This window comes from Pan paniscus, chromosome 9 (genome assembly GCF_029289425.2).
Source record: "Pan paniscus chromosome 9, NHGRI_mPanPan1-v2.0_pri, whole genome shotgun sequence".
In the NCBI taxonomy this organism is placed as follows: Eukaryota; Metazoa; Chordata; class Mammalia; order Primates; family Hominidae; genus Pan; species Pan paniscus.
In genome coordinates, this window is record NC_073258.2 from 2,763,358 (window position 1) to 2,786,081 (window position 22,724).

At 66.1% G+C, this 22,724-nt stretch overlaps 2 protein-coding genes across 6 annotated transcripts; one reads left to right on the forward strand and one right to left on the reverse strand.

Moving 5' to 3' along the window:
• Positions 1-1,904: 1,904 nt before the first annotated feature.
• Positions 1,905-10,460, forward strand: PKP3 (plakophilin 3). 2 transcript variants are annotated; one of them, XM_034931803.4, is made up of 13 exons: positions 1,905-2,156; positions 4,240-4,319; positions 4,446-5,077; positions 5,171-5,294; positions 6,161-6,365; positions 7,084-7,258; positions 7,452-7,569; positions 7,641-7,811; positions 8,632-8,817; positions 9,171-9,324; positions 9,496-9,688; positions 9,789-9,876; positions 10,087-10,460. In XM_034931803.4, exons 1-13 carry the CDS (start codon positions 1,925-1,927, stop codon positions 10,120-10,122), a joined length of 2,394 nt encoding a protein of 797 aa, XP_034787694.2. In that variant the 5' UTR covers positions 1,905-1,924; the 3' UTR covers positions 10,123-10,460. The 2 variants fall into 2 exon arrangements, with proteins under 2 accessions (XP_034787694.2, XP_063464057.1); XM_063607987.1 differs by lacking the exon at positions 1,905-2,156 and adding an exon at positions 3,702-3,971.
• An 804-nt stretch (positions 10,461-11,264) lies between these two features.
• SIGIRR (single Ig and TIR domain containing) lies at positions 11,265-22,663 on the reverse strand. Of its 4 annotated transcripts, none has more exons than XM_057299050.1 (10): positions 22,559-22,663; positions 15,403-15,562; positions 14,229-14,427; positions 13,610-13,740; positions 13,354-13,494; positions 12,962-13,105; positions 12,613-12,715; positions 12,394-12,544; positions 11,900-12,089; positions 11,265-11,608 (listed from the first exon to the last, which is right to left on the reverse strand). In XM_057299050.1, exons 2-10 carry the CDS (start codon positions 15,407-15,409, stop codon positions 11,445-11,447), a joined length of 1,230 nt encoding a protein of 409 aa, XP_057155033.1. In that variant the 5' UTR covers positions 15,410-15,562; positions 22,559-22,663; the 3' UTR covers positions 11,265-11,444. The 4 variants fall into 4 exon arrangements, with proteins under 4 accessions (XP_057155033.1, XP_003806055.1, XP_063464059.1 ...); XM_003806007.7 differs by lacking the exon at positions 22,559-22,663 and adding an exon at positions 20,109-20,281; XM_063607989.1 differs by having other exon boundaries at positions 11,265-12,089; positions 22,559-22,578.
• Between the last annotated feature and the right edge of the window lie 61 nt (positions 22,664-22,724).

A 22,724-nucleotide genomic window follows, 5' to 3' on the forward strand; every position in this document is an offset into this window, starting at 1 on the left:
GGGCCCCAGGTGGGCCTGGGGTGGACCTGGGTGCAGGGCGGGACCCAGCCCATGCCAGGCACATACCTCCAGGCCCGCTCTGCGCCGCACAAACTTGTCTCCCAGGATTTTTCCACACGAAACCTGTCTCCCAGGGAATCAGCCAGTCCGATGAGCTGGGCGTTCCCACCCCGCCCTCCGAGGCCCCCACAGTCCTGTCCCCGCCGCAGAGGCTGCCCCGCACGCGCCGGGCCAGGGATGGAGCCCTGGACACCTCGGCCGTCAGCAGTGGCCTCTGGGATGAGCTGGGAGGCTGGCGGGATCCGGACCACAAGCCGGGTAGGTCTCCCACCCCTTCCCCACCACCCCGACCCCACCTGGTGGCCCCAGCCCGGGCCTCACCCTTCCCCTCCCCCTTTAACCCCCCACGCTGACCTCCGACTCCTACTCTCCAGCTTCCTCCCCTCAGAACTGACCTCACCCTTAATGCTGCCTCCTAACCCTGACCCGACCCTCACGCCAGACCCCTGCCCCCAGCCCCATTAAGGCAAAAATCTTCCAGGGACGGGGCTAGGGGGCAAGGGTCTGCCCTGGAGGAGAGCCCAGAGCCAGGGTCCAGGGTCCAGGGAGAGGCAGAGGCTGTCAGATGAGCTCGTGAGAGAAGCCCAGAGGTTGCCACAGATGTTCAGCTCCCACCCCCATCCCTCCTAGGCTTATCCCCACCCCCATCTACCAGGGGCTTGTCCCAGAGGCTAGAGGGCCTCAGAGCCCACTTGCTCCACTGGCTGTGGTGCTCGAAGGAGACCTTCTGGGCACAAGCCCTGCTTGGTCCGGGGCCCCCCCACCAGGGGCCCCCCACTACCCCACCCCCCACCAGGGGCACCCCCACCTCCCCAACCCCCCACCCTCGCTCCCTCTCCATCCAGGCCTCTGCTCTCCCAGACCCCTGGTTCTTCCCCGCACACCCGCTCCTGCCCCAGCCTGACATGCGCTGACAGGAGTGCAGGCCCTCTGAGTCAACCCCCTGGGGCGGCCCCACCCCCCTGCACCCTGACTCATGTGCTGGGAACGGCCTCCCACCCCAGGGCCTGGGGGGCAGGAGCAGTGGTGCCAGGGTCCCAGAAGCCAGAGAGGGTTTTGGAGGCCTCTGTAGGGGGTGAGGGGGTCCTGGGGGTGAGTTCCAGGGTCTGCAGGCTTCGGGGGAGGGCCGGTCCATCCACATGCTTCCTGGTGCGGAGGGGGCTCGCTGGATTCCAAGGACCAGGGCCAGGGCCTCCATGGAGTCCCGTTGGACCCTAAAGCTCCGTCCCTCCAGCCTTTGTCCTGACCCCTGGGACTGACCCCTGGCACTGACCCCTGACTCCCGACAGTGTCTCCTGCCAACCCTTCCTAGGCCTCATCCCCACCTCACCAGGAAGGCTGGGCTACCATGGAGGCTGGCTGATTCTTGGAGCTACCTAGGGCCCTAGACCCCCAGGGACTGGGACACCCTCCCCTTCATGCTGGGGGTGGCAGGACATAGGCCCCCACACAGGCCCCCTACCCTTCCCTGACACTTAGGACACAGAGGGCCCCTCTGTCCCAGCCCCACGACAAAGCGCCCGGTCTGGCCTTTACAGGCTGAGAACAAGCAGGACCCAGGTCCCCAAGGCCCTGTCGTGGGATGGGAGAAAAGGAGGCGGGAGGCCAGGCTGGGACCTGGGGCCATGCAGGGCCTGTTCTTCCGCCCGAATTCCACCTTAAGCCGGCGGCGGCCCCTCCCTCCCACCTGGCCAGGTGTCCCCGCCCCCAGCTGCGCTCAGGGCTGGGCAGGCGTCTGTCTTCAGGCGGCTCTGGGTGAGGCTGGCGGGGCGGGGACTTCAGGGAGAGGGCCTCGAGGGACAGGACGTGAAGACAGTTGGGTTTGGAGGCGGCCGCCAGGCCCAGGCCCGGTGGACCTGCCGCCATGCAGGACGGTAACTTCCTGCTGTCGGCCCTGCAGCCTGAGGCCGGCGTGTGCTCCCTGGCGCTGCCCTCTGACCTGCAGCTGGACCGCCGGGGCGCCGAGGGGCCAGAGGCCGAGCGGCTGCGGGCAGCCCGTGTCCAGGAGCAGGTCTGCGCCCGCCTCTTGCAGCTGGGACAGCAGCCGCGGCACAACGGGGCCGCTGAGCCCGAGCCTGAGGCCGAGACTGCCAGAGGTAGGCGGTGGGGACGACGGCGGGACGGCGGTGGCGGGGAGAGGTGGCTGCGGGCGGACGTGATAGTGTGAGGGCAGAGGCCGCAGTGAGGCCGGCTCCTGACTCACCAGGCCTCACACTGAGTCACACACCCCGCCCCAACGGGCGTGGGGAGAAGCCATGGGTGGGGCTGCCCCGTCCAAGCAGGGACCCCGGGGTCCTCCAGAGACTGAGCCTGGCCAGGCCCCACCTGTGCCTGGCGTCCTGGAGCCCTCCCTGTGGGGGATGACAGGGAAGGTTGGCACATGGCAGGCGGGCCAGGCCACTCAGTCGGCAAACCCGGAACATGCATGCGCCTGGCCCCGGTAGCACAGGCTCACACAGGGTCTCAGGGACACCCAGACACCCACGGTCCTCCCATACCTCACGGGAATGAGCAGAACGGGAAAGCGGGGAGACGTGTGGGGGTGCTGGAAGTCCTGGAGGAAAGCCAGGCCTGTCTGGACCAGGGGCTCCCTGAGGAATTAGAGGGGAGGGCCCGACTGGAGTGACCTAGATTTCTCTGTGGGAACAGCAGGTGGAGGAGCACCCCTCGGTGCCAGCCAGACCCACCTGTGGCGGAATCCTAGCCCCACTCACGCGAGTGTGTGTGCATGCGTGTGAGTGTGAGTGACAGGAGCACAGACGCTGTGAGTTGAAGGCAGTGGTTCTAGGAACGTCATTTCCTCCTTCCCAGGCTACAGCAACAAGGATTAAGGTTAGACAGTAAGATGGACCTCCCAGAATGCCAGAGACCCAGATGCCGGTTCATCATGGTCCACTTGGTGTTTAGAGGGGCCCTCCCCAGGACTGGCCTCCAGCCACTGGCCAGGGGGAAGTGAAGGTTGCCCAGCGGAGGGGCCGGCCCGGCGGCCTGGACCGTGGGGTCCTCCCTCCAGGGGCCTCAGCCTTGCTGGTGACCAAGTCGGGTGCCCAGGAGTCATGGGGTGGAGGACAGTGAGGGAAGGGTTAATTACCACCCTGGCTGCCCTGCCAATTAGAGGGAGGTGGATTATAATTGGGGGGTGGGGGTGAGGTCCCCAAGCTGGGGCGTGCCCCCACTCCGGGCTGGGCCTCACGAGCGTCAGAGGGTTAATAGCCCCGGCCCAGAAGCCCCATTAACCAGGGTGAACCTGGGGCCTCTGCCATGGGGGTGTCCCCCACAGAGCATCCAGCTCTGGGCAGAGTTGTGGGAGGGTCACGGCCCCTTTCCCTGCACCCCACCCTGAGCCCCTCAGCCAGGTCGCTCTGGTGGGCCTTCTCATGCCCCCACCGTCAGCCCGTCCTCTCTGCACCCATCCACGAGTCCATCCCTCTGCCCACTCACCATCCAACCGTGGGACCCTGTCGTCGACGGCTCTCCCACCCCTCCCTCCACCACTCTGTCCATCCTTCCGGCAGTCACAGCAGCCCCCCCATCCTCCTCCTGCCTGTCCCTCCATCCGCCCTCCGCCCTCCACCCTCCGCCCACCCACCTGTCTGTCCACTCACTGTGGAGTCGGGCTGACGCAGCTGCCCTTGGCATGTGTGTGGCTGGATGGGGTGGGTGTGGCCCCTGCCTCAGGCTCTGCCGGGTGGGAGAGGGCACTGCAACAGGGCATACTGGTCCAGAGAGACAGTGTCACTCTCCTGTGACCGGGCACAGATGAGGTTTGGGCACAGGAGGGGCTCAAAAGGAGTCAGTGTGGGCCGGGGCAGGCCAGGCTGGCTTCCTGGAGGAGGCTGGGCACTGTACCATGGCAGGGATTGGAGAACTGATGTCAGAGGCCCTGGCACATTCCTCCTGGCGACCAGGAGGTCAGTGGGTGAGCCTATCTGCCCTCTCGGGTAGAGGAGGCACAGCTGGGGGGTGGGCTGTGGAAGGTGGACCACCAGGGCTGACATGTGAGGAGACCAGGCCATGGCAGGAATGGGGAGGCACTGGCCCTGGAGCCCCCCTGGCCTCCCTGCCCTGGATTGGAGGCTGCTCCTAGGGTTGCCAATAGCGATGGAGTGGTGGAGAGGAGGCAGGAGGCCAGTGCTTTGCTGTGTGGCAGAGCTGGGCTACCACCGTCCCTCTCCACAGGCACATCCAGGGGGCAGTACCACACCCTGCAGGCTGGCTTCAGCTCTCGCTCTCAGGGCCTGAGTGGGGACAAGACCTCGGTGAGCGATGGGCCCAGCCCGAGGGGGATGATCTGAGCTCTGCAGTCTGGAGAGTGGGAGGCTCTGCAGCGGGGCTGGACACAGGTGAGTCCAGGCATGCCCTCACCGCCCCCTCTCGACCCACAGGGCTTCCGGCCCATCGCCAAGCCGGCCTACAGCCCAGCCTCCTGGTCCTCCCGCTCCGCCGTAGATCTGAGCTGCAGTCGGAGGCTGAGTTCCGCCCACAACGGGGGCAGCGCCTTTGGGGCCGCTGGGTACGGGGGTGCCCAGCCCACCCCTCCCATGCCCACCAGGCCCGTGTCCTTCCATGAGCGTGGTGGGGTTGGGAGCCGGGCCGACTATGACACACTCTCCCTGCGCTCGCTGCGGCTGGGGCCCGGGGGCCTGGACGACCGCTACAGCCTGGTGTCTGAGCAGCTGGAGCCCGCGGCCACCTCCACCTACAGGGCCTTTGCGTACGAGCGCCAGGCCAGCTCCAGCTCCAGTCGGGCAGGGGGGCTGGACTGGCCCGAGGCCACTGAGGTTTCCCCGAGCCGGACCATCCGTGCCCCTGCCATGCGGACCCTGCAGCGATTCCAGAGCAGCCACCGGAGCCGCGGGGTAGGCGGGGCAGCGCCAGGGGCCGTCCTGGAGCCTGTGGCTCGAGCGCCATCTGTGCGCAGCCTCAGCCTCAGCCTGGCTGACTCGGGCCACCTGCCGGACGTGCGTGGGTTCAACAGCTACGGTAGCCACCGAACCCTGCAGAGACTCAGCAGCGGGTGAGCGGCTGGGCCCGGCTCAGGGAGGGGGCTTCTGCCACGGGCCCAGCCTGAACCCAAAGTTAGCCTGACCCCTGACCCCTGACTCTGCAGTTTTGATGACATTGACCTGCCCTCAGCAGTCAAGTACCTCATGGCTTCAGACCCCAACCTGCAGGTGCTGGGAGCGGCCTACATCCAGCACAAGTGCTACAGCGATGCAGCCGCCAAGAAGCAGGTGACCACCCCGACCACCCACTCACTGCCCCCTGGTGACCTCCCTCGTGGGCCCCACCACCTCCCACTGGCCTCTGCTCACTGAGCACCCCTCATGATCCCCAGGCTGACTGGGTAGACCCCACTCTGTCCGGAGCCCCCTCAGCAGAGGAAGAGCAGGAGGATACAATTTGGATACACCAGTATCACCTGCATCACCTCCGTACCCCCACATATACCTCATCACCTCCCTACCCCCGCACACACCTGCATCACCTCCGTACCCCCACATATACCTCATCACCTCCGTACACCCGCACACACTTGCGTCACCTCCATACCCCCACATATACCTCATCACCTCCGTACCCCCACATATACCTCATCACCTCCGTACCCCCGCACACACCTCCATCACCTCCCTACCCCCGCACACACCTGCGTCACCTCCGTACCCCCGCACACACCTCTGTCACCTCCCTACCCCCACACACACCTGCGTCACCTCCCTACCCCCGCACACACCTGCGTCACCTCCGTACCCCCGCACACACCTGCGTCACCTCCGTACCCCCGCACACACCTGCGTCACCTCCGTACCCCCGCACACACCTGCGTCACCTCCCTACCCCCGCACACACCTCCGTCACCTCCGTACCCCCGCACGCACCTGCGTCACCTCCGTACCCCCGCACGCACCTGTGTCACCTCCCTACCCCCGCACACACCTGCGTCACCTCCGTACCCCCGCATACACCTGCGTCACCTCCCTATACAGCTGCATCCCCTGCATATCTACATCTACGCACCTGGACACAGCTGCACACAGGTGCATAGTCTGCATCCATCCACATGCGTCTGTGCACCCCCATATGCCTGTGCCCGCAGGCCCGCAGCCTTCAGGCCGTGCCTAGGCTGGTGAAGCTCTTCAACCACGCCAACCAGGAAGTGCAGCGCCATGCCACAGGTGCCATGCGCAACCTCATCTACGACAACGCTGACAACAAGCTGGCCCTGGTGGAGGAGAACGGGATCTTCGAGCTGCTGCGGACACTGCGGGAGCAGGATGATGAGCTTCGCAAAAATGTCACAGGTGCTGCCTGTCCCCTCCTCCACCTGTCCTTCCTCCACCTGCGCCCCTCTGCCTATCCCCCCCGCCTTCCTCCCCACCTGCCCCCCTCCACCTGCCCACCATCTGCGCCCCTTCTCTACCTGTCCCCTCTGCCCTCCTACTCCTCCTCCCCCCTTCTGCCTATCCCCCCTCTGCCTTACCCCCTCCGCCTTACCCCCTCCACCTGCCCGCCATCTGCCCCACTCCTCCGCCTGCCTCCTCCTCCACCTGCCCCCTCTGCCTATCCCCCACCTGTCCCCCCCTCCACCTGTCCCCCTTTTCTGCCTTCCCCCTCCTCCTGTCCCTCCTCTGCCTGTCCTCTCTCCTCCATTCTGACTCCTCTACCCCATTCAGTTCCCCTCCGTCCGTTTGTCCCTTTTGCTGGCCGTGTTCCTACTTGGGCCTCCACTGCCCGCCTCTTTCCTGGACCCCCGGCCCCCCTTCCTGTGGTTTTGTCTCCTTGGAGCCGCCTGCACTGCCAGGCCTGCTCACCACCCCACCCCCACATCTTGTCCCCTCTTGCTTGGTCCCAGCTCTATCACCTCAAATGCCACCCCAGGGTCTCCCCAGTGGAGCTCGTGGGTGAGGCACAGAACACCAGGCCAGCCCCTGGGGAGAGGCGGGACCTCTTCACGCCATCCCCAGAAAAGCGGAGGGGGTTGGAGGGCAGACGCTGATAGCAGCCTCCCCCGTCCTCCAGGGATCCTGTGGAACCTTTCATCCAGCGACCACCTGAAGGACCGCCTGGCCAGAGACACGCTGGAGCAGCTCACAGACCTGGTGTTGAGCCCCCTGTCGGGGGCTGGGGGTCCCCCCCTCATCCAGCAGAACGCCTCGGAGGCGGAGATCTTCTACAATGCCACCGGCTTCCTCAGGTGCGCCAGCCTCGGGCAGTGGGGTGGGGATTGCAGGCGCGGGTCACTGTAGGGACTCCGCCTGGCCTGGCGTTCACAGCCCCACACACCGCACGCCTCGCGCTGGGGATGGGCGTGCGAGGGCCCAGGATGGGTTGGGGCAAGGCCTGGGATGCGGGGTCCCTGGGGGGCTCTGATCCACCTCGGTCCCCAGGAACCTCAGCTCAGCCTCTCAGGCCACTCGCCAGAAGATGCGGGAGTGCCACGGGCTGGTGGACGCCCTGGTCACCTATATCAACCACGCCCTGGACGTGGGCAAATGCGAGGACAAGGTGAGGGGCGCGGTGTGGAGGAGGGGCCGTGCCCCCCGGGCCGCCGCTCTGACCCGCGCCCCTGCCCGCAGAGCGTGGAGAACGCGGTGTGCGTGCTGCGGAACCTGTCCTACCGCCTCTACGACGAGATGCCGCCGTCCGCGCTGCAGCGGCTGGAGGGTCGCGGCCGCAGGGACCTGGCGGGGGCGCCGCCGGGAGAGGTCGTGGGCTGCTTCACGCCGCAGAGCCGGCGGCTGCGCGAGGTGGGCACCAGCCTGAGCGGGGCGTGGGGTGGGTGCTGCGACCCCGGCCCCACTGACCTCGGCCCCGCTCACCCCGCCCCGCTGACACCCGCCCCGCTCACCCGGCCCCGCTCACACCCGCCCCGCTCACCCCCGGCCCCGCCCACCCCCGGCCCCGCCCACCCCCGGCCCCGCCCACCCCCGGCCCCGCCCACCCCCGGCCCCGCCCACCCCCGACCCCGCTCACCCCCGACCCCGCTCACCCCCGGCCCCGCTCAACCCCGGGCCCCGCTCACCCCGGGCCCCGCTCACCCCCCGGCCCCGCTCAACCCCGGGCCCCGCTCACCCCCGGCCCCGCTCACCCCCCGGCCCCGCTCACCCCCGGCCCCGCTCACCCCCGACCCCGCTCACCCCCGACCCCGCTCACCCCCGGCCCCGCTCACCCCCGACCCCGCTCACCCCCGACCCCGCTCACCCCCGGCCCCGCTCACCCCGGCCCCGCTCACCCCCGGCCCCGCTCACCCCCGACCCCGCTCACCCCCGACCCCGCTCACCCCCGGCCCCGCTCACCCCCGGCCCCGCTCACCCCCGGCCCCGCTCACCCCGGTCCCGCTCACCACCGCCCCGCTCACCCCGGCCCCGCCCACCCCCGGCCCCGCTCACCCCCGCCCCCCGCCCCGCTCACCCCCGCCCCGCTCACCACCGCCCCGCTCACCCCGGTCCCGCTCACCCCGGACCCGCTCACCCCGGGCCCCGCTCACCCCGGGCCCCGCTCACCCCGGCCCCGCTCACCCCCGCCCCGCTCACCCCGACCCCGCCGACTCCTCCCCGCCCTGCGCAGCTGCCCCTCGCCGCCGATGCGCTCACCTTCGCGGAGGTGTCCAAGGACCCCAAGGGCCTCGAGTGGCTGTGGAGCCCGCAGATCGTGGGGCTGTACAACCGGCTGCTGCAGCGCTGCGAGCTCAACCGGCACACGACGGAGGCGGCCGCCGGGGCGCTGCAGAACATCACGGCAGGCGACCGCAGGGTGGGGCACCCAACCCAGGCCCGAGGGGGTCCCAGGGGTTCATGCGGTTGAGGGGGGAACAGAGGAGGGAGAGGGAGGGGAGGAGGAAGGGGACGCCCAGGGTCCGCGGAGCCTCGGAGGTCAGCGTCCCGGTGGGGCAGGCCTTGGGCCTTGGGAGGATGGAAGTTCTGCCCTGGGTTTGAAGGGAGGCACCTGATCCGGGCTGCGGCTGATGCCCCCGGCTGGGGGGCAAAGGCAGAAGCAGAGGCCCCCCTGAGGGTGGCGAGAGGATGCAGCGACCCCATTGTGGCAGGACTCCCTCAGGTGAGGGTCTGAGGCCTCCGGGTCACGGCTCACACCCTCCCTCCCCACAGTGGGCGGGGGTGCTGAGCCGCCTGGCCCTGGAGCAGGAGCGTATTCTGAACCCCCTGCTAGACCGCGTCAGGACCGCCGACCACCACCAGCTGCGCTCACTGACCGGCCTCATCCGAAACCTGTCTCGGAACGCTAGGAACAAGGACGAGATGTGTGAGTCGGGCAGCCCCTCGTCCCCGCCCTGCTGGACCCACATGTCAATTTTGTCTTTAAGTGTGGGCTTCAGACCACTGGGGCCAGTCCAGCTCCCTGGGGGAGGCAGGGGACCCCAGGTGCCCAGGTGGCCAGGAGTAGGGGTGCAGACTGACCCCCGGCCTCCCACAGCCACGAAGGTAGTGAGCCACCTGATCGAGAAGCTGCCGGGCAGCGTGGGTGAGAAGTCGCCCCCAGCCGAGGTGCTGGTCAACATCATAGCTGTGCTCAACAACCTGGTGGTGGCCAGCCCCATCGCTGCCCGAGACCTGCTGTATTTTGATGGGCTCCGAAAGCTCATCTTCATCAAGAAGAAGCGGGACAGGTAGGGGCCGACCCAGCCGTGCAGCAGCCTGGTCGGGGGTCCTCCCAGTCCACCCTGCTTTCTGGCTGTGTGTCCCCTCCTGACTGCCCTCCACCCTCAGCCCCGACAGTGAGAAGTCCTCCCGGGCAGCGTCCAGCCTCCTGGCCAACCTGTGGCAGTACAACAAGCTCCACCGTGACTTCCGGGCGGTACGTTTCCCGAGCCCAGGGCAAGCAGGGACCCGGGTGCAGGGCATGGGATGCCGGGGGAGGGTCAGTGAGGAGGCCAATGGGAGGATGGAGACCAGGGACCCAGAGAGGAAGGGTCCGGGCCACACCCAGCACGCTGCAGGAGGGACAGAGGGCAGAGGGCCACGTGGACAGACGTGCACCCTGACCTTGGGCCTCTCTCCACTGTAGAAGGGCTATCGGAAGGAGGACTTCCTGGGCCCATAGGCGAAGCCTTCTGGAGGAGAAGGTGACGTGGCCCAGCGTCCAAGGGACAGACTCAGCTCCGGGCTGCTTGGCAGCCCAGCCTGGAGGAGAAGGCTAATGACGGAGGGGCCCCTCGCTGGGACCCCTGTGTGCATCTTTGAGGGTCCTGGGCCACCAGGAGGGGCAGGGTCTTATAGCTGGGGACTTGGCTTCCGCAGGGCAGGGGGTGGGGCAGGGCTCAAGGCTGCTCTGGTGTATGGGGTGGTGACCCAGTCACATTGGCAGAGGTGGGGTTGGCTGTGGCCTGGCAGTATCTTGGGATAGCCAGCACTGGGAATAAAGATGGCCATGAACAGTCACTGCCCTGTGTCCTTCCATGGCTGGCCCGACCCTGTGGCTGGCAGCATGATCCTGGGACTCGAGGTGTCCCCAGGCACCCCCTGCCCCTGAGGACACCCACCCCCTGGGCTCACACACAAGCCTCCCAAGATCAGAGGACATAGGACATGGAGAGCCCAGCAGAGGGACAGCTGGCACCTCAGGGCCGAGAGGGGACAGGGTGGACAGCAGGTGCACCACAGGCACAGATGGAGCAGAGCTGGGGGCGAGAGTAGAGGGGTGACTGGAGTGGGAAGAGGGTGGCTGCCTCGTGGGCTATACTCATGCGGCAAATGAACCCAACTCCTCCTCCGCCCACCCTGGGCCTGGAGTTGCCTGGACCAGGGGCTCTCACACTGCCTGCCTGAGGTTTGGGGTCCAGTGGGCTCTCGGACACCCCCATCCATCTCACCCAGAGCCAGGCCATTTAGTTGTGAAGTTACTGTGGATAGTCTTAAAACAGAAAGTTTCTGTGAAGCTCAGAACTTGAGGTCTCTAAGGAGCCTGCCCCCATCCAGGATCTGCCTGCATGGGAAGGGTCTAGGAAGAGTCACGTCCCCAACCAGGGACCAGGCAAGGAGGCCCAAGGAGGCTACTGTAAGCACGGGACACGCCTGAGCTGGCTTAGGAAGGGGGATGGAGAGAGGGCAGATTTGGTGATTTGGCGGGTGGGGATGAGAGAGGGAGGGGTGGGGATGAGAGAGGAGGGGTGGAGGGCTGAGAGAGCCGCAGAGGGAAGCCGAATCCGAAACCTTCCGCCGCACGGGAGGAGACTGAGGCCCCAGCAGAATCCAAAAGGACTTTATTTTCTGGCAGTGGGAGGCGCCCTGAGGCCACAGCCTTTTCCCAGGGCTGCTGGCAGGGTCCCAGGGCTGCTGGCAGGGGTTGTGGTCCTGTTGAGCAGAGGAGCGACGCCGCTGCCCTGGCCCCCACTGTCCCTATGATCCGGCACTCTGGGATGGGAGCTACATATCATCCTTGGACACCAGGCAGTAGAAGTCTGTGCGGGCACTGTAGTTTCGCGAGCCGAGATCCGAGACGTCCACTTCGCTGCTCCGGCTCTCTCCCAGCGAGACCCCACTGGTGTGCGGTGGAGCTGATGGCTCTCCAAAGACAGGCCCCCGGACACCTGGGGTGGGGAGACCGAGACGCCTGCGGTGGCCACCCACAGCCTTGGCCCAGACCCACTGCCAGGGGCTGCCCCTGCTCACCCCCTGCTGTGATGGCCTGTGAGGCCCAGGAAGTTCCCAGGCAGACCGAGGGCCGAGCACCTCCAGGGCAGAGAGGCCGTGCAGGGGCCCTCGGTGCCAGGAAGAGTCCTCAACACCTGGAGCCCCTCCAGGCCCTGTGCCCTGTGCCTGCCCCCACTCCGCCCTGTGCTGAGCTTCTCCAGTTGGGGAGTGGGGCTGGGCGGGCATACCCAGGTCTCCCTCAGGGTCCGGGTCCACCTCTGAGTCCAGGGCCCGGCCCTCCGGGACTCGGCCTCGAAGAATCAGCATGGGGTCCTTGTCGTCCTGCAGCTGCGTCTGGGGGTCTCCTTCCACCGGCCTGTACCGCACCTTCCGCGGCAGCGCCAGCTGCACTTCTTTCCAAAAATCGGAGGAAGGAGTCTGGGGGCCAGGTCGGGGCGGTTTGCAGGTGTGAACACCTCGGAAGCCCCTGGCGTCCTGGCCCCCAAGAGCACACCTGCGGCTGCCCACGGGTTCCACGCCCTGCGACAGCTATTCCGTGGCTCCGGGGGCCTCAAGGGCGGCTCCCCCCACCGGGGCCCCAGGCAGCGGAACCTCCCCCCAGGGCCCATTAACAAAGCGTGGTGCCGCAGAGCTCCCCACGGAGGGGTCCCAGCCTGGAGCCCGGGCACCGCCCATCTCTAACCCGCCGCTAGCCCCGGACCCTCCCGCGCCTGCTCCGCACCACGGAGCCGGGCCTCCAGAGCAGCAAGGTCACCAGGTGGCGGTGCTGGCGCAGCAGGCGGAGCGCCGGGTGCGCGGGGTCGCGCCTCTGGCTCTCGAAGGTGATGAAGATGGGTCTGCGGGTGAGCTCCAGCAGCCGGCACAGGCCCTCCCTGCGGGGCGGGACCATCAGGGGGGTGGGTGCTAAGCTGGGGCCCACCCAACCTCGCGCGGGACCCACCGGAAGCTGTGGCTGCACCAGGCCCGGCTCAGGAAGGCGTCCGAAAGCACCACGATGAGGCGTCGGCAGCGGCTCAGGTTCACCAAGAGGTCGGCGGAGGGCTCTGCGGGAGGGCGGGCGTCGGCGGCGCAGGGGCGGGGGCGGGGGAGGGGCGGGGCCGGAGGCTCAGGGGCGGCACCGGACGCAGAGCTCTATGGGAGGGGCGGGGCCTGCGGGGTGGGGCGGGTTTTTGAGGCGGGGCCTCGGGGTGGGCGGAGCTCGATGGTGGGGGTGGGGCCCCGGGTGGGACGGAGCATGGGGCGGGGCGGGACCTCCGGGTGGGCGGGGCACGGGGCGGGGCCCGGGATACCAGCGCGCGGCAGGAGGTCGCGGTCGTCCAGGAAGAGCTTGTAGCCCCGACGCCGCTCCAGCTGCGGCTTTAGGATGAAGTTCACGAACTTGCGGTCCTCGGGGCAGTCGCTGTAGGAGACGTAGGCGTCGTAGAGCTTCCCGTCTGCGGACGGCGGCCAGTCACCCCGATGGCTCCCGAGGCCTCACACCAGCCCTCGGGGTCCCCAACACCCCTAACCATCTCCCACGTACACAGGGGCAGACCCGCCCCGGACTTTAACCCCAGCCGGGCTGCACAGAGCCCCCGGGGGCTAACCCCTCCCCGCCCCACGCCTCCAAAGCCGAGCTCAGCAGCGCAATCTCAGGGAGGCCGTGGAGACCCCTCCTCGCGCCCACGCGGGCCCCACGCACCGTTCATCTCCACCTCCCCATACGCGTCCTGGTACCAGAGCAGCACGTTGAGACGGCACTTGACATAGAGCAGGGCGGCCAGCAGCAGGGCCAGCAGGACCAGGAGGGAGGCCAGCACCGCAGCCACGTGGCTTGTAGGGCCTGCGGATGGGTTGCCTGAGCTGCTGCCCCTCCAGCAGCCCCCAAGCCTCAAGATCCCTGGGCCTCACTAGGTCTAGGTCCCCTTCTACCCTCCACCTTGGGAAACCCCCATCACCAGCTCTCTGAAGAGTGAAGGAGAAGCTGATGTTCTGGATGGAGCAGGTGAAGGCCCCATAGACTTCAGCGCTGGTCACGTTGACCCCCAGGACACTGGACACAAGCACCTCTGACAGGTTGGCCTTGACCCTGGTGATACCAAGCCAGGGTCAGGGTCGACTGGGGATACCAGTGGACACCCCCGAACCCCACCTGTCTGGGTTCACCCAGGGAGGCTGCAGAATTGGGCCTCCTGGGTGGTTCTTGGGCCTTAGGCCAAGAGAAGTGACCTGAACCTGGAGGGGGTGCAGATTTGTTTCAGAACAGCCGTCCCAGTCCTGGGTCTGGGGCCTGGAGGTCCTTTGATCACAGACTTGGCCAGATGGTCGGCGTTCATTCAGACCCTAGACTTTGCTGACACCCGTAGCCCTAGGCAGTTACGAGGTGTGTGCCTACAGGGGCCATGCAGACCCGAGGGTCTGTCCCTGACATTACTGACCCTCCGTCTGGGTCCACAGAGGCACTCTGCTCGTGTCATGTCTGGCCAGGTGGTTACAGACCCAGGCATAGGTCAGGGAGACCACTGCCCTTGGCATGTCTGAGAGGTCACTCTGACCCTGGATACCCGGGTCTCTTACCAGGAGTGCTCGTGGAGGCTGTAGTGGCCCCCATTTCCCAACGGAAGCCCGTCTTTCAGCCACTGGACTGAAGGCAGGGAGCAGTGGGGCCCAGAGACTACCCAAGCCGTGCAGTTCAGAGCCACTGAGCTGCCCAAGGCAGGCCTCAGCACCTGGTCTTCAGACGGGGAGAGGAAGTCAGGGGCCCTATCACAGACACCTGAAGAGAGAGGACACAGTGGGTCAGCTGTGCCAGGGTGCCTGGCCCCACCACCTCCACAGTGGTCCATGGTGCAGGAAGAAATAAGGCCTCTGTGTGGCTTGGCAGTCACACCATGTCTGCCCACGAGTCCTGTGGGGACAGGCTTAGCACTTGGCACGTCTTCCCCCAGTAGTGGCCAGGCTTTGGGTGTTCCGCCCACCCTGTGCTGAGGGGACAGAGAGCAGTGGCCACAGTTGAGCTGCCCCAGGCCCACGCTCAAGCCCCATCTGGCTGCTTGTCCACCCAGGATGTGAGTCCAGCCCCCCATTTCCCAGATGCACCTGTTGCCCACCCCTGGTGACACCATGATGTCTGTCTCATAGGAAGGGCCGGGCACTGCACCCCTCAGCCTGGCCTGCCTCTGCTGGGGAATCTGCAGAGAGTGTGGGCACCAGTGGGTTTGGGGACCCAGATGCCCAGTGTGCCAGCACCTTCCACCTGGATGGGCAGAGCTGGGTGCCTAGAGCAGCTGGCCTCATTCCTGCCTTGGGGGTCTTGGGGCCCTCTGCTCCTGGCCACAGGCAAGCCCTCCCCACCACCTGAGGCCTGAACTTGTTCATCTTTACATCAGGGTGATGAGCCCTAGCGGGAGGTCAAACCACCATCTTCTCAGTAGGGTATGGTCTCCTGCCAGCTCACATCGGCCACACCCCGCTGTGGGCCCCAGCAGTGCCCACTCCTAGCATTCCTGGGGCTTTACTGACCCTCATGAGCCTAGTCTGGGGCAGGAGAGGGTGCAGGGCTCATCCTCACCACTCGCCCTGGTTTCAGGGCCAAGGGCCCAGGGGGAGGGGTGAGCAGGGGCCTTTGTACCCCCGGCATGTGGCCAGGCAGAGTGCCTGGGATAAGAGCAGGATGCACAATGTGGAGCCAGCCTGAGGGGCAGGAGGTGGGAGTGGGGAACTCAAGCCCATCCCTCTCTGACCTGCCTACCTGGCATGGCTCTGAGCCGGGGCCTCCTCGGGGCAGGCTGGGCTCCAGGGTCACCCCCGGCTCCACCGGGCTCCTCGGCCAGCAGACTGATCCAAGAGCTGGGCAGGACTCCTCTCTGTCCTTGCAGTCAGCTGGACAGGGCACCTGGACAGGTCAGAGGCTGCCGCCATCCCCAGGGAACAAGTTAAACAGGAACAGGATGAGTTAACCAGTAACTGCCAACCACAGACAGCACTGGCCCTGACCAGATGCCACCCTGAGCAGCCGCATGGATGCTGGCAGAGTTCTCGGAGGCTAGCAGGGTGTCTCTTTGAGCCCCTCACACGTGCCCAGAATGGGCACCACTTCACGCAGCCCAGGGCCACGGGGAGGGGCCATCAAGTCCAGGATCGCCTCCACTGGTCCTGGGGCCACCATGATGGCCCCGGGGTGCAGTGGACGAACACCAGGTGGGACCCTGTCTCCCGAGATGGCAGTTGGCCTCACTCCTGGCTGTCTCCTTCAACAGAGCTGCCACTGCAGGGGGTGCTGCAGTACCAGAGACACAGCCTGGCCTTGGGGCAGGGTTGTGAGTGATGTAACCTACACCATGGGGGATGCCCAGCTCTGACCACGTCTGGATACAGTCGGCGGGGGGGGTGCCCAGCTCTGACCATGTCTGGATACAGTCGGGGGCGGGGGTGCTTAGCTCTGACCATGTCTGGATGCAGTCGGGGGGGGTGCCCAGCTCTGACCATGTCTGGATACAGTCGGGGGGGGGGTGCTCAGCTCTGACCATGTCTGGATACAGTCGTGGGGGGGGGGTGCTCAGCTCTGACCATGTCTGGATACAGTTGGGGGTGGGGGTGCTTAGTTCTGACCATGTCTGGATGCAGTCGGGGGGGGTGCCCAGCTCTGACCATGTCTGGATACAGTCGGGGGGGGGTGCTCAGCTCTGACCATGTCTGGATACAGTCGTAGTGGGGGGTGCTCAGCTCTGACCATATCTGGATACAGTCGGGGGTGGTGCTCAGCTCTGACCATGTCTGGATACAGTCGGGGGGGGGGGTGCCCAGCTCTGACCATGTCTGTATGCAGTTGGGGGGGGGTGCTCAGCTCTGACCATGTCTGGATGCAGTCAGGGGGGTGCCCAGCTCTGACCATGTCTGTATGCAGTTGGGGGGGGGTGCTCAGCTCTGACCATGTCTGGATGCAGTCAGGGGGGTGCCCAGCTCTGACCATGTCTGGATGCAGTCGGAGGGGGTGCCCAGCTCTGACCATGTCTGTATGCAGTCGGCGGCGGGTGCTCAGCTCTGACCATGTCTGGATGCAGTCGGGGGGGTGCCCAGCTCTGACCATGTCTGGATGCAGTCGGGGGGTGTGCTCAGCTCTGACCATGTCTGGATGCAGTCGGCGGGTGTGCTCAGCTCTGACCATGTCTGGATACAGTCGGTGGGGTGTGCTCAGCTCTGACCATGTCTGGATACAGTCGGGTGGGGTGTGCTCAGCTCTGACCATGTCTGGATGCAGTCGGGGGGGGGTGCCCAGCTCTGACCATGTCTGGATGCAGTTGGGTGGGGGATGCTCAGCTCTGACCATGTCTGGATACAGTCGGGGGGGGGTGCTCAGCTCTGACCATGTCTGGATACAGTTGGGGGGGGGTGCCCAGCTCTGACCATGTCTGGATGCAGTCGGAGGGGGTGCCCAGCTCTGACCATGTCTGTATGCAGTCGGCGGCGGGTGCTCAGCTCTGACCATGTCTGGATGCAGTCGGGGGGGTGCCCAGCTCTGACCATGTCTGGATGCAGTTGGGGGGGGTGCTCAGCTCTGACCATGTCTGGATGCAGTCGGGGGGTGTGCTCAGCTCTGACCATGTCTGGATGCAGTTGGGGGGGAACTCAGCTCTGACCATGTCTGGATGCAGTCGGCGGGAGGTGCTCAGCTCTGACCATGTCTGTATGCAGTCGGCGGCGGGTGCTCAGCTCTGACCATGTCTGGATGCAGTCGGGGGGGTGCCCAGCTCTGACCATGTCTGGGTACAGTCGGAGGGGGTGCTCAGCTCTGACCATGTCTGTATGCAGTCGGCGGCGGGTGCTCAGCTCTGACCATGTCTGGATGCAGTCGGGGGGGGGTGCCCAGCTCTGACCATGTCTGGATGCAGTCGGGGGGGGGGGGTGCTCAGCTCTGACCATGTCTGGATGCAGTCGGGGGGTGTGCTCAGCTCTGACCATGTCTGGATGCAGTCGGGGGGGGGTGCCCAGCTCTGACCATGTCAGGATGCAGTTGGGGGGGAACTCAGCTCTGACCATGTCTGGATGCAGTCGGCGGGAGGTGCTCAGCTCTGACCATGTCTGGATACAGTCGGGGGGGGTGCCCAGCTCTGACCATGTCTGGATGCAGTCGGTGGGGGGGTGCTCAGCTCTGACCATGTCTGGATACAGTTGGTGGGGGGGTGCTCAGCTCTGACCATGTCTGGATACAGTTGGGGGGTGGTGCTCAGCTCTGACCATGTCTGGATGCAGTCGGGTGGGAGATGCTCAGCTCTGACCATGTCTGGATACAGTTGGTGGGGGGGTGCTCAGCTCTGACCATGTCTGGATACAGTTGGGGGGTGGTGCTCAGCTCTGACCATGTCTGGATGCAGTCGGGTGGGGGATGCTCAGCTCTGACCATGTCTGGATACAGTCGGGGGGAGGTGCTCAGCTCTGACCATGTCTGGATACAGTCGGGGAGGGGGGTGCCCAGCTCTGACCATGTCTGGATGCAGTCGGGGGTGGGGGTGCTCAGCTCTGACCATGTCTGGATACAGTCGGGGGGGGTGCCCAGTTCTGACCATGTCTGGATACAGTCGGGGTGGCGGTGCCCAGCTCTGGCCCACGTCTGGTTACAGTCAGGAGTGCACGTGAGCACAGACACCTCGAAACACCTCGGGAAACATCTTGGGAACCCTCAGCTTAGCCTCGCCCTGCGGTTGTGAGGCCGGAGGGTGAACGGCGCCCGGTGGGGATGGAGGTCTCGGGTCCCGTGTCCTTTCCCAGCCCGTAGCAGCAGCCACACACACCTCAAGTCTCCCAAAGCTCCTCAGTGAGGTGGCTGCAGGGAGAAGCCCAGAGCCTCTTCCTTGGCAGCCCAGGGCCCCAGGGGCCTCTCCTCACTGGATGCCACAGGGTCACCCTGTTTATCCAACAGGCACTGACTGTCTACTCCCCTCCCTGCTGCAGGGACACAGTGGAAGTGGGGATGTGGGGATCAAGCCTAAGGTTCTGCACCCCAGCTCCCTCAGGATTCCTCCCCGCTAAGGCCCCAGAGGCGGTGGCAGGGACAGTCCTCTTAGCCTGCCACCTATTCCCTCTCCATGGGTAAAGCACAGCCAGAGGCCCCAGGTTTGACTGTTTGGCAGTTTCCTCGGGAACCGATACAGCATGAGGCACACACCCATGGGGGATGGCAAGGGGGGCCCTTGAAGAAGTCCTTTGCGGTGGAGGACACTCCAAGGAAAGTCCTTGACCCAGGGGAACCACCCACTGAGGGTCCTTAAAGCACACACTTCCCAGGAAACCAACCCCTCACAGCAAGCCCGGGAGGTCACACCCCCAGCTCAGCAGAACCCCTGGCATCTCCTGCAGTGCTTCCGTGACCGCCCCAAGCTCAGACCTCAAAGTCCTCCCTCCAAAAGCAGCCTCAGAGCCTTCTGGAAGTCAAGGGCAGACTGCCAGGATATGAGCACAGCAAGAAAGCAGGTGCCCTCCCCTGCAAACCCTCCTCTGCACCCTCTCCCCTGCCCACCTTCCCCTGCACCCTCTCCTCTGCCTGCCTCTCCTTGCACCCTCTCCCCTGCACCCTCTCCCTGCAAACCCTCCCCTGCACCCTCTTCCCGCACCCTCTCCCCTGCTCCCTCTCCCCTACACACCTTCCCCTGCACCCTCTCCTCTGCCTGCCTCCCTCTGCACGCTCTCCCCTCCCCACCTTCCCCTGCCCACCTTCCCCTGTACCCTCTCCCCTGAACCCTCTCCTCTGCTTGCCTCCCCCTGCACCCTCTCCCCTGCACCCTCTCCCCTCCCCACCTTCCCCTGCACCCTCTCTTCTGCCTGCCTCCTCCTGCACCTTCTCTCCTCCCTACCTTTCCCTGTACTCTTGTCTGCCTACCTTCCCCTGCACCCTCTCCCCTCCCCACCTTTCCCTGCACCCTCTCCCCTGCACACCTTCCCCTGCACCCTCTCCTCTGCCTACCTTCCCCTGCACCCTCCCTGCACACCTTTCCTTGTACCCCCTCCCCTCCCTAACTTCCCCTGCACCCTCTCCTCTGCCCCTCCTCCCCTGCACACATCACATACACACAGCCCTCTGGCCCATGTGCACCTGCACAGAGCTTCAGTCTCAGCCCGTGTGCACACTTGCACCTCCTACACAGCACACTTCCTACCACACACACCTCCCATTACCACTGCACACAGCTTAGGCTGCAGACCCCTCACACAACTGTTGAGTATATACAACACCCATTGCAACGCTTGTCACAGAGCCTAGGACCACAGGCACCCCACAGCACACACACTGCACCTGACACCCACCCTTGGCCGCTGATGCGACACAGCCTCCTGCTGCCCCTCGCTCTGTCTCACACACACATGCACACACATGCATGCATATGGGTCTTGGGCGCCGTGGGCCTCCTCTCAGCCAGGCCCTGACACAGGCTCACTCAGAGCAGCGGGGGAGGCAGTCACCTGGTTCCAGTTCTTTCCTCCGGGGGGCAAATGTTGGTCATTGGTGTGCCTTTGGGAGCAAACTCTCCCCTTCGCTGGGCCCCAGGGAGTGTCCACAGCACCAAGGCTGCTATGGATGCCAAGCGCGGTGGGGACCTGGCTTGTGTCTTTGTGTATTTTGATCAGAACTTTCCCTGTAGCTTCCTGGCCTTGCAGTCACATCCTCTCCTAACCCTAAACCCCACCCAGGCACCCACCCCTTCCCTAGGCGGGCGGGAGGACGGGCAGTTGGTGGTTCTCACCCCGCCTGCCCCGGCTCTTCCTGTAGCTCTGAGTCAAGCGGCTCCTTCCTCTGGGGCCCGCCCCAACCCACCCAGGCACGGCACTTTCCTCTGTGCAGCGTGTGTGTGTGTGTGTGTGTGTGTGTGTGTGTGTGTGCAATGTGTGTGTGTGCGCAGTGTGTGTGCGTGTGTGCAATGTGCGTGTGTGTGCGTGTGTGTTGTGGGGTGGGGGGTGCTCAAAGGGGCAGGTTCCGGGGGTAATGGGTGGGGGGTCCTCCAGCCAGGAGACCCCTGCCAGGGCCACCCTGCACACATACAAGGAGGACCGGGGACTGCGCGGCATGCCTCCCAGATGCTACTAGACCTCACACTCAGGAGCCAAGGGGCCGGTTTGCTCCCCCATGTGTCTCTGACCTCTGACCCCGGGGAACAGGGCCTTCAGAAACTCCCAGTCAACAATGGGGCTCCAGCAGAACTTTTCCGCCCTCTCCCTGTCCCTCTCCCAGACATGGCTCCCCCGATGGGTGAGCAGTTACAAGGGGCTATGGCATCTTGTGGACCTTCCCTTCAGGCTGGGGTGGGAGGGCAGCGCCCCCTTTTCCAAATAAGGAGCAAACACAGGTGGCCGAGGCTCCTGGCTCAGAGCAGATGAGGGGCAGATGGCATCTCCTGTTGTCACCAAACTGACAGCCCCCAGGTTGACCTGGGACTGGGGACCCAGTGACCGGTGGCTGGTATTGCCCACAGAATCAGACAAGGGTCTCCTTTGGACCCTGGCCCTTCCCTCAGCCACATGGGGGCAGGGCTTCATTGTGGAGGGCTGCCATCCAGCCTCCCGGCCCTGGCTGAGCACCCTCTCAGCAGCAGGCTTTCTACACGTACTTGTCTGACTGAGTCCCAGCCCTGCTAGGACCTTCCTTTGTCCCGGTACTCAGCCTTGGGTGATGGTGGGCCTTGGGCTCAGGGTCCCAAAGACAGCACCCCTTCCCCCACAGAGCCTGGTACCAGCCCCTCCTTGAAGTGGGTCCTTGGAAGCCCCTCAAGAAGGTTCTCCCCACACTGCAGGTCAGGAAGCAGGCACAGCAGGGCCCAGGGCACCCCCGCAGGAAGCAGGAGCAGGGCCTCCAGCACAGGCCCTGGGGTCAGCCGCCAACTGTGAAGCCCCGGCTCGGCGGCTGCTCTGTGCACCCGGTCTCGGCGTCACCATCTCTCAGGGCTGGCTTGGCACCCTCTCCTTCCCTCTCTCTGCTAACGTCCTGCACCCCCGAGCCCCCAGGTCCACCGTCCAGGGTGAGCATGAACACCCACAAAGTCTCCGACCCTCGCCCGCACAGCTCTTCCGAGGCGCCCAGAATCTCAGTCCAAGCCTGGCCCTGGTCGCCTCGCACTGCCCACCGCACTCTGCTGGGCACCTTGAGGTTCTTAGAAAGCGCCAGCTCCTCCCGCCCTCAGACCCAGCCAGCGTCCTCGGTCCGCGGCCGCCCCTGCCTGGTGGGTTCGACGCTCAGCACCCAGCACCCTGCGGGCGACTCCCGCTCAGCTCGGACGCGCCGCCCCTCCGCTCCCCGTGCGCGCTGGGTCCCCAGCGCCTGTCCTGAAGCAGGAACGTGGGTAAAAGGCTGCGGCCCCGCAGGCCGAGGGGCTCTGGTTCGCTCCCCTACCCCGCGCCCACCTGCGCCCTGGGCGCCCTCCAAGTGAGGAGGGCGGAGAACGAGGACGCGGCCGGGAGGCGGGCACGGGGGTGCGGCTCGGGGCGCTCGGCCGGGGCAGAGGCGCGCGGATGGCGGAAGCTCCACCCGGCGCCGGGCGAGCTCGGGCCCCAGCCTGACTCTTGGTCCGCCCTCGGCGCCTCAGGAAGCCTCGAGCTGGGATCCAGGCTTGGGGAACCTAGGTGGGATCCCTGCGCGCCTCGGCGCTCCTAGCCCCGCTCTGTTCTGCGCGAGGGTCACCAAAAAGCCGCTGACCACGTCGGGCAGAGGAAAGGGTGGCCCCCGCCCCCTTCGCCCACTTTCCTCCCTTCCCCCAGCCCTGGAAAGGGCCAGGACGCGGGCGAGCTCGGGCTTCCGGGCGACGCGGGAACCTCCCCGGCCCCGAGCCATTTCCTGAGAGACCGCGCCCAGGGACAAGCAGCGCCCCGGGCCCCGACTCCAGGCCTGCAGCGGCTCTGGGAGGACTGCGACCTCCACTCACCTTCGCGGGTCTGATGGCGACCGCCACTCACCTGCTGCCAGGACCTGGGGCTCGCGCCGGGCTGGGGCGGGGCAGCTCACCTGAGCCAGGTGCGCAGCGGCAACAGCCCCGGCGGCGGCGTAGCCCCGGCAGCGGCAGCAGGTGCGGCCCCGCCCCGCAGTCAGGG

Coding starts and splice junctions, on each gene's coding strand:
- SIGIRR (XM_063607989.1), bottom strand. Junction 13,741..14,228: donor AGCCTCCACGAGCACTCCTG/GTAAGAGACCCG, acceptor TGGTATCACCAG/GGTCAAGGCCAACCTGTCAG. Junction 12,545..12,612: donor TGGTGCAGCCACAGCTTCCG/GTGGGTCCCGCG, acceptor CCCGCCCCGCAG/GGAGGGCCTGTGCCGGCTGC.
- PKP3 (XM_034931803.4), top strand. CDS start 1,925: ATGCAGGACGGTAACTTCCTGCTGTCGGCCCTGCAGCCTGAGGCCGGC. Junction 7,812..8,631: donor AGAGCCGGCGGCTGCGCGAG/GTGGGCACCAGC, acceptor CGCCCTGCGCAG/CTGCCCCTCGCCGCCGATGC. Junction 8,818..9,170: donor TCACGGCAGGCGACCGCAGG/GTGGGGCACCCA, acceptor CCCTCCCCACAG/TGGGCGGGGGTGCTGAGCCG.